This window comes from Lycorma delicatula, chromosome 1, assembly GCF_047948215.1.
Source record: "Lycorma delicatula isolate Av1 chromosome 1, ASM4794821v1, whole genome shotgun sequence".
Taxonomy (NCBI): Eukaryota; Metazoa; Arthropoda; class Insecta; order Hemiptera; family Fulgoridae; genus Lycorma; species Lycorma delicatula.
Window position 1 is genome coordinate 188,265,561 of NC_134455.1, and position 9,450 is coordinate 188,275,010.

Genomic DNA, 9,450 nt, shown 5'->3' on the forward strand with positions numbered 1-9,450 from the left:
CTTGGTGCCCACAAGCCCCGACCGATAACACGATTACCAAAGATTTCCTCAACTAAATCAGAAGTTGAACCTGCGTAGTGCAATGTCACACCGTCATGTTGTAGCCAGCAGTGTCTGTCTTCCTCTTCCAAGAGTGCAATGAACTGAAATAAAATATCCTGATATCGTTCTGCATTAATGGTGTACTCGAAAAAGATAGGACCGATTATTTTCTTCCGCGATATCGCGCACCACACGCCCAACTTCTGCGGGTGTAATTGTTTTTCGTGATAAACGTTACGTTTCTTTGTCGGGCTCAAGAAGTTAATGAACCGTTTGAATGCGATAAGGTCGTAATTGTAATTGTTTGGTCGCCCGATGAACAGTTGATTTAGACAAATTAATTTCAGCAGACAAACGTCTGATCGATTTATTTGGCGAGGCGAGTAATCGGTCTTTGATTTCAGTGACTGTATCTGTATTCAACACTGACGCAGATCTTTTGTGTTCCTTGTTATTAACAGAACCAACCAGTCTCTCTAAATTTTGCAACTAACCTTAATACTGATGTTTTGTTGGGAGCTGGTTTATCTGGGTATTTATGGCGAAACAAATTTTGCACTGCAACCACTGATTTCGTACTGAAGTACGACTCAACAATAAAAACACGTTCATCTAGCTTTTAGCATTACACTGAACGTTATGATTGCATTGTTGTTACTATCGGTAGTGTTCTACTGCGTCGCCGCGATGTTCAGATGTTGGACGAGTACATTTCAGTAACGAGTAGGGGAGTAAGCTTGACTTCTGAAATTTAATGGATGAGTGATTGATGGGTTGCGTTTTATATGGGACATTCTGTACTTCAGGGGCAGTAACTACGCTGTGTAACCACCAACGTAGTTTTCACAGTTCACGGTAGGACAAAACTAGCTCTCCCTGGCGATTGAAAACTACATTCCATTTTGTTTTTATCCGTAATTGTTTGTAGAGAGTTGGTTATGCGTTCATAGTTGAACGCATGACGTTCAACAACAAAATGCTGTTATGCCAGTCACCATTACTGATCAGTTCATTTTGTGATTTATTTATATCTAACAACTGTTATATTTGTTTCAATAGTAGTTTTCAATTGTACTTTAACGTATATTTATTGAAGTGTGATTTTTTTTTAGTGGTTCCACTGTCTAACCACTGCCCGTGAGAGGCTGTTATGTGTTTGTACAACTAGACAAACGGGTTTATGTTAAAACTTGCTTTCTGTGTGCCTTTGTTTTGCCTAACAAGATGACAAGATATCTAACGGAAAAATATATTTTAAAAGACTTATTATATGATGAAATACCTTTCACAATACCTTCGGATTGTAAAAGTAGAGCTAATGATCTTGAATCCGAATCTGGCGATCATAGTGACGAGCTTGAAAATACTGCCATCGATAATTTAGACATTCCTGTTTTTTCGGATGTAACTAGCAGCGAGAATATAGACAAAGGAAGTGATATTATTTCATGAAATACTACCAATACTATTTTATGCCCATATAAATTGTTTCGTAAATGAGGAAGTGGTTTCACATATTGTGTTTCAACAAATTTATATGTAGCCCAAAAGTGCAAATCGTTCAAACCCACCACCAACGAAGAAATACTTTGTTTCTTAGGCATAATTTGTATATGTCTATCAACAAAAAACCAAGTTACCGTGATTGTTGGTGCATGGATGATGATTTGCATGATTATTATATTTCAAGACTAATGTCGGTAAAATGATTTAGTTTCTTATTAACAAATCTTGATCTGAATGACAATTCAGTGATGCTTAAACGAAATGAACCAAACTTTGAGCTTTAGGCTGTACAAAATATGATATCCTGGATATATCTAAATATTTTACTGAATGCTACAAACCTCATCAAAATATTGCTGTAAATGAAAGTATGGTAAAATTTAAAGGGAGAAGCGTGATGAAACAGTTTATGAGGGATAAACCAATTAAACGGGGATACAAGATTTGGATGTTGATTTGTGATGAATCTGCATATAATTTAAAATTTCAGATTTATGTAGGGAAAAATAAAATTGAAATGGGGTTAGGATAAAGGGTAGCTTTGGATCTAACTGAAGGTTTACAAAACAAAAATCACATAGTCTATATAGACAATTTCTTTTCCTCCATTCAGCTCTTTGAGAAATTGAAGTCTAAGAATATACTCGCTTATGGTACGATAAATATAAAACAAAAAGGTTTACCGCCACTTACAAATGAAGGAAGCATGGAAAGAGGAGAGCTCTCATTTGCAGTTAGCAGTAGTGGCCTGGCGTATTACAGATGGAAAGACAGGTAAAGGGGTGAATATTCTAAGCTCTGCCCGTGATCCTTCACAGGTATCAGAAGTAAGAAGAAAACAAAAAGACGATAGCAGAAACACGTACTTGTGTCCACTTGCTGTAAAGAAATACAACTCTCACATGAATTTTGTGGACAAGTTTGACAGGTTGAAGAGTGACTACAAGGTTGACCGTAAAAGCAAAAGATGGTACATGAGATTATTCTTCCATTTTATTGATTGTTGTGTAATAAATGCATTTAATTCATAAGGAAATGACAATGGAACAGTACACAAAAACTTCAAGCAAGCTATATACAAAGCCATTTTTTCTGGAAACATTGTTGTTGCATAAAAAGTCTTCAACCAACACAAACCAAGGATCTTTATGTATGGCAAGAAAAAACCCTCAAGTTGATTTAAGCATTAGATTGGAATCTAGCTGTCATCAGCCAAAACATTTAGATCTTCCTTGTCGGTGTGCACTGTACAGCACAAAGGCGAATCCAGTTCGGTCACGGTGGAAGTGTGATGTTGCTTTGTGCTTAAGAGCAGGAAAGACTTGCTTCAATCACTTTCATTCTAAAAATATGTAGTGCAAATTTTAATTTGTACTGTGCATGTGAATTTTTTTATATCTAGATATAGAATACGCAAGTGGGGTGGTGGTTACGCTGCGTAACCACTTTAAAGTTTGTAATAAATATAGTATTTCTTTAAAAATAATGAGTTTTAATTTTTTGCCATTTCATTTTGGTCAGAAGAAACAAAATAATTGCCAGAAATAATGCAGAAATATTATCTTGCCCCTGTAAGGGTATGTCGGGCTCATCTAAATTGTACCTCAAAGAGTTTAGTATGAACATTACATGATAACGTACCAGCAGTATGCATCTAGGAGGCCCACACACCACCGACTGATTCATTTACAATACTTTGCATTAAATAATAAATAGTAGTATGCATTTTATTATGTTAATGACCACTTTGTGGCAACGCACCAGATAGGTTCAGTGTTTTTATATATATGATTGTCTAATTCTTAAGTTTGTATTTCTTACTAGTTTTTTTTTTTGTAGATGTACCGTAGTTGTAGCTTTATATAGATGTTATTTATTAAATTACAGTGGATTCATTATTTTATTTGTTTGATCTGTTCTGTCGTCTACTGTTTCATTTCTATTTAGTTTTATATGATTAAATTAAATTAAATTACATTTTCGTCGTTTTCATTCTGTCATTATGGAAAAGAAAAGGACTAAACTCTGGAACTTTTTAATGAAGAATCAGAAAATAAGGAGAAATGCGATTTGTGTCTCATATTCTGTAACAGGTGGTTCAACAACAAATTTTAAAAAACATCCTCCTACGTATAATAACATATTCCCAACAGAAGTAATATCAACAACTACAACACTAACATCTACATCGTCTCATTCTTCTAACATCTCAAATCTTCCTCATTCTAGTAGCAATAGCGATCTAGGACAACAAGATGAAACCGAAGTAATGATACTGATTGCTGGATCAACCACTCTTCTCAATCTGATTCTGATAGTAGCCTAGTTAGAAAACAGACAATGTTATTGTTACTTGTTAGGAAGCCAATAAGTGTTTCCTGAGAGAAAAAAATTAATGATTTAATCTTAAAAATGATAATTAAAGATCTACAACCGTTTTCTGTACTTGAAGATTCCGGTTTTAACGAATAGTTGAAATATCTTGAACCGAATTGCAGAATGCCTTGATGATTTTTTTTAAGAAATACTGCTTAATGCACAATATGTGGTAGCTACAGAATAATTGAAGAGAGCTGAAAATTGCATCCTCATTAACAACTGACGGGTGGAAGTCTCGTGCTACAACTTATTAGAAAGCAAGCTTCTTTACCAAGCAGTTATTGGAAACCAAAAAGGAAAAAAATGTTATTTTTCAGCGGAAGATTACTTGATTAGGATAAATAAATATGTTTAAGTTTTATTAATTGAAATTTTATTTTTGTATTGTGATCGTGATGTATCAGTTCAGTTGTGGGTAGTTGTAATTTGTTCAGTGTGTATTCACATTTTAATTTAATAATTTGTAGTTATATACAATTTTTTATAAAAATTTTACTGGATTCAAGATTAAAAATTAGCAATTAATCGCAAAAGGTGAATCAATATCTTCTTTTTTTTTAATTTTTCTGCAGAATATAAATAAAACGACATTAAAAAAAAATTGGTTGAGCGAGTGAGTTGAATATAAAAATTTGTTTCAATGTAATTTAATTTTTTTTTAAATAGTAAAAACTGTAAATCCCTTTCTTTTAAAATACTGTACGATGCAAATTATACCGAACATTCTCTGTATAACATAGTATTTGTACATATGATACGGATAAACTGTCATACAGTATAGAGCAGCACTGTCCAAACTTTTTATAACTACAGGTGCATCTGAATGATTACAAAGGTTGCACAGGTGCCAGGATTCATTTCAATTATCTCCACACTACTGCTGCTACTAACAGAATCAATAATTATTAATTATAATAATGATGAAAACATTTGAAACAAAAATCAATTATATTTACTCACCATCTAATTAATGTGAAATTTGACCCTGCATGCTTGCTGCAAGTTAGGAAAATCTGGTGTGCAGCTGGAATAATGCATCATCAAGGCGGGAATCTGTCAGCCAGGATCAGTACTTGGTGTTTATTGATGAAAATGCAACTTCACAAAGATATGTTGAACCAAAGCATGAATAAATTTTCAGTGCAATACTAAGGAGAATAGGGTATTTTTGTCTGTCCACCAGAGTCCATACATGTATTGCTACACGTATATGAGGATTTTAAAGAAAGGTCTTCTTGAAAATTTTAAATTTCCAGTTCTAATTCTTCAATTTTGTACTTTCCAAATTTTTCACACACACCCTATTTCCAAGTTCATTAATGTCAACGGAAGCGAATGGATTATTGACAAACAATATATTACTGGTTCAAGTATTGAAAACTGGCTAAATCTATTGTCAAATTCAAACACAAGAGTTTCAAGATGCTTGGCATAAGAGGAAAGGTCAGACTAGCTGTCTTTACTGTTTCTAGAATTGATTTGAAATTAGGAAAGTGTGAAAGGGAATTTCTGTTTAAATGAGTAATCCATAACTTCACTTTCTTTACAAAGCATTTATAACAAATATTTTATGCAAAATATTATGATATTTTAATTTAATTTGACATTTAACTCATTTAATTTTTACGTAATATCTGCAAGAAAATGTAAATTTAGCCATGATATATCATCAAGTTTGAGATAGTATGGTCTGGGAGATGATTTCACCTTATATCTGCATGAAGAATTACATCGCAATATTGAGTATCTGATATATTATTTAGAAACATTCGATGATGTGTAGTAGATGATTCGATATACTTCACACACGAGTTACAACTTTCATGATATGATAAAGCTTTAAAACCTTTGCGCATAAAACTTCCTGGTGGATAATGCAATGATAAGAAATAAATTTTGGTAACGATTCGTCCTTAGCACAAAGAGATAGAAATCCATTATTCCTACCAGTTATAGAAGGCGTTCTGCTGTTATAGCAACAAGCTTTGAAAGTGGAGAGTTACTATCTTTGACAAGTTTAAGGAACGCATTAAATATGTCTACTCCCCTACTTTGTCCATGAAGTGGCAACAGTTTGACAAACTCTTCCTTTACTGTGAAAACATAGAAAACCATTCTAATAAATACACACAACTCAGCAATATCAGACATGTCAGTTCTTTCATCAGATTGGAATGAAAAATATTCACATAATTGCAAATCCTGATATAATTGAGATTGCAAATTATTTTAAATATGTTCAACCCGCCTATCAACAGTTTGGTGAAATGGTTGTAGACCTTTAAAGGAAGATATAAGTGCAGATTTATCTTTGTGACCTTCGAGCAGAGATTCAGTGGCATTGATCACTGCTTTTACTACTTTCCCATCACTAAATGGTTTTTTCCTTTTAGCTAGAACATAACCGATTACTAGTGTGATTACAAGTTACTGGTGTCCTGTGAACAGGTTTTGTAAACACGGATTGTAATGCACAAATTCGTTATTAAACTGTTTATGATTAGTCAAAAAATGTCGCTGTACATTACTTCGTTTAATAACAGACACGCTAGCATTACACAATAAACACACAGATTTCCCCCTATATTCAATAAAATAATATTGGTTCTCTCTCCCATTCACTATTAAAGCTGTAAATTCTTTGCCTTTTAGCCATGTTAAGACTACATTATATATGTTACAATAATAGCTAATAATTTAAAGAACTTCGCTTTAAAAACACTGATAACATGTGAATATAAGAAATTACAATTAGGTTATCAGAATCAGATATCTAATAACACTTACTTATTTCAAATTTACCTTATAATTAATCAAATAGTGTCTAATAAATATTTAATCAATCAAGTAACATATTTTACGATATATGAGTATATTTATAATTGTATAATTCAAGAAAATCTGACAAGCCATTTCCAAGATATTTCCTCAAACGTAAAACACATAAAAACATAATATTTAATCAGATAGTAGTAGCCTTCATGGTAACATTGTGACTCAATTGACTCATAAGCGGTGAGTCAATTTGGCATGAGCCGCATTGTCGGACTGTGTGGGTATTCCTTGATGCCGTTGCTTTGTTCAACTGTCATCAGTAGTTAATTTAAGGGAAAGACAACTAACTTGCTGCTGTGGGAAGCACCCGAGAGTTATGGCTGGCCATCTGCCAATTAAAGCTCCAAGTGCTTTAATTGGTGGACAGGAACCTGATGGAATTCAGCGACCTAGGCATGGTAGCGAATTGCTGTCTTGACGAGATAAATTTACTTTATTGAATGTCATATATATTTTAATAGTTGACAGGGTGCCTACCCATTTTAGAATACATAACAAGTGAGCAGTAGGACATGAAGCAAGTGGTGTATGGCATCATGCTTAGTTCGCTCATGTAATTAGGTTTGACTTTTAGCTGTTATATCTATTAGCTTATATCTATATGACTATTAGCTAGTAATTAGGTTTAGGTTTAACTTAGCTATAGGAGCTAGTTAGGACACTGGTCGCTAAACTGATTTGTGGCACAGACATTCGGTCTTATGCTTCAGGGCAACCGAATGGAGTGGTGGAGAAATGCCATGCAAATCAATTTTAATTACTATTAGTGCTTGTAGAGCATAACATGGAAAAAATAACAATAAAAATCTGATGTGTGTACCTCTTGTCCAGTTTTCACTAAAAAAAATTGAGATTCGAAATAAGTATTTTGTTTTGCCACAAGGTAAAACATTAAACAATTGATTGACGATTGGCTTTTATTCAAATAATGGCAGCAGTTTTCAGCAGGAATATCGCACATAAAAATTTGTATAAATAAAATATTTTTACACATTTTTTGTTGGGTCATTATTTTGAGGGAAGAATAGTTTTTTATATTTTAATGTGTTTGAATTTATATTCCTAATTATATACCAAAACTAATAAACTAGTAATTCTTTTTTTTCTTGAGGCATCTACTGCTATGGTCACTAATAACAAATGTCAACAGCATGTACTGAAACTGCACCCAACATAATTTAATATCACTGATCTACATGAACTGATTTATTAAACAGCTATATAGGCACTTTATCTTACTTCATATCCTTTAATTTCCTGAATGCTTTCCCTAAGATATTTCAGGTATTGTGAAACCAACAGGGAGTTACCATCTTACCAAGAAACCCATTAAATTTTAATATATGAACTCTCTGTTATGTGAATTTGTTTAATACTTTATCATTTGCATGTTGTGTGCGTACATATACAGTAAAACCTAATCAAGCTATCTTTGTATATGTGCGCTAATAGGAAAAAAATAACATTTATATACTGTGTGTGTATTTTAAACTGTAAAATTTAATTCTAACATTAGTATATACTTATTGTGACAGGAATGTATATATATATATATATATATATATATAGCTATTAATAAAAGATTTACTGATATAAAATTTCTGAGAAACTATGTTTTTTGTATGAACATCTATGTAATAAAATATTAAAAAACTTAATAATCCATTTTATATTATCAGAAACTTGTTCTGTACAGAAAAAATGTTTTATTGAAATAAAATAACTGTTAATGACAAAATAAATCAAATTTATTTTAATGTTACTTTTTTTTAAACAGAAACCAAAGTGCAAAACAATTGCAACAATATTTATTTGAAGATGGCCACAAAACCAACTGCAAGTATTATGTTTAAACAAATATTACAAATTAAGAAAAATATACATATATTTAATATTAACTGAAACTTAACCACCAAAACACAGTAAAGAGATTAGTAAACTTACCAAATTAACACCAGTGACAGTTTAAAAAATTCTAAACTTTAATTTTTTAAAGATAATTGATTTTGATCTAATTGTAGAACTGAATACCAGCTGATGTGGGATCCTGTGAAAATCAATTATTGGTGTTAATTTGGTAAGTTTACCTATCTGTTTACTCTGTGTGGTGGTTAAGTTTCAATTAATATTGAATTTAATTAGCACAATGGTTAATATGTTGATGAATTGTTTGAATTATTCCCAATATGTTAAACAAATTTAACATATTGATCACTGTGTTAATAAAATTTAATGATATGAAATATAAACCACTAAAACACAGTAATTAGATAAGTTACACTTCCTTATTAATTACTGTTTTGTTGGTTTATATTTCATATATATTAAATATGTATATATATATATATATATATATGGTTCAGTTTTTCCCACAAATAAAATTAATAAGCAATGGCTTTTTAAAAAGATGTCTATGATCCAGACATAATGGTAAAACAACCCTAACTGCAATCAGTCTGATGACGTTATGAAAAAAAAAAATTTATATATATATATATATATATATTTAATACTAACTGAAACTTAACCACCAAAACACTGTAAATAGATAAGTAAACTTACAATGCAATATTAAAAAGTACTGTTAAACTATTTTGGTAATTGTTAACTATCTTCCTTCTTTATTCTTCCCCTTTCCTTAGCCCTCATTAATTTTCCTTACGGGTAACATGAGAATTTCATCGGTTA

The 9,450-nt window shown here is 31.8% G+C and overlaps 1 protein-coding gene across 1 annotated transcript in view; it reads left to right on the plus strand.

The window, feature by feature from the left end:
* The window catches only part of LOC142326190 (uncharacterized), a 51,895-nt gene extending 42,706 nt beyond the window's left edge, over nucleotides 1–9,189 (plus strand). The window contains exon 5 of the mRNA XM_075368477.1: nucleotides 8,540–9,189. Within this exon, the coding sequence (XP_075224592.1) occupies nucleotides 8,540–8,578 (39 nt within the window). The 3' untranslated portion in view covers nucleotides 8,579–9,189. The remainder of the gene's footprint in view (nucleotides 1–8,539) is intronic.
* The last annotated feature ends 261 nt before the right edge of the window (nucleotides 9,190–9,450 follow it).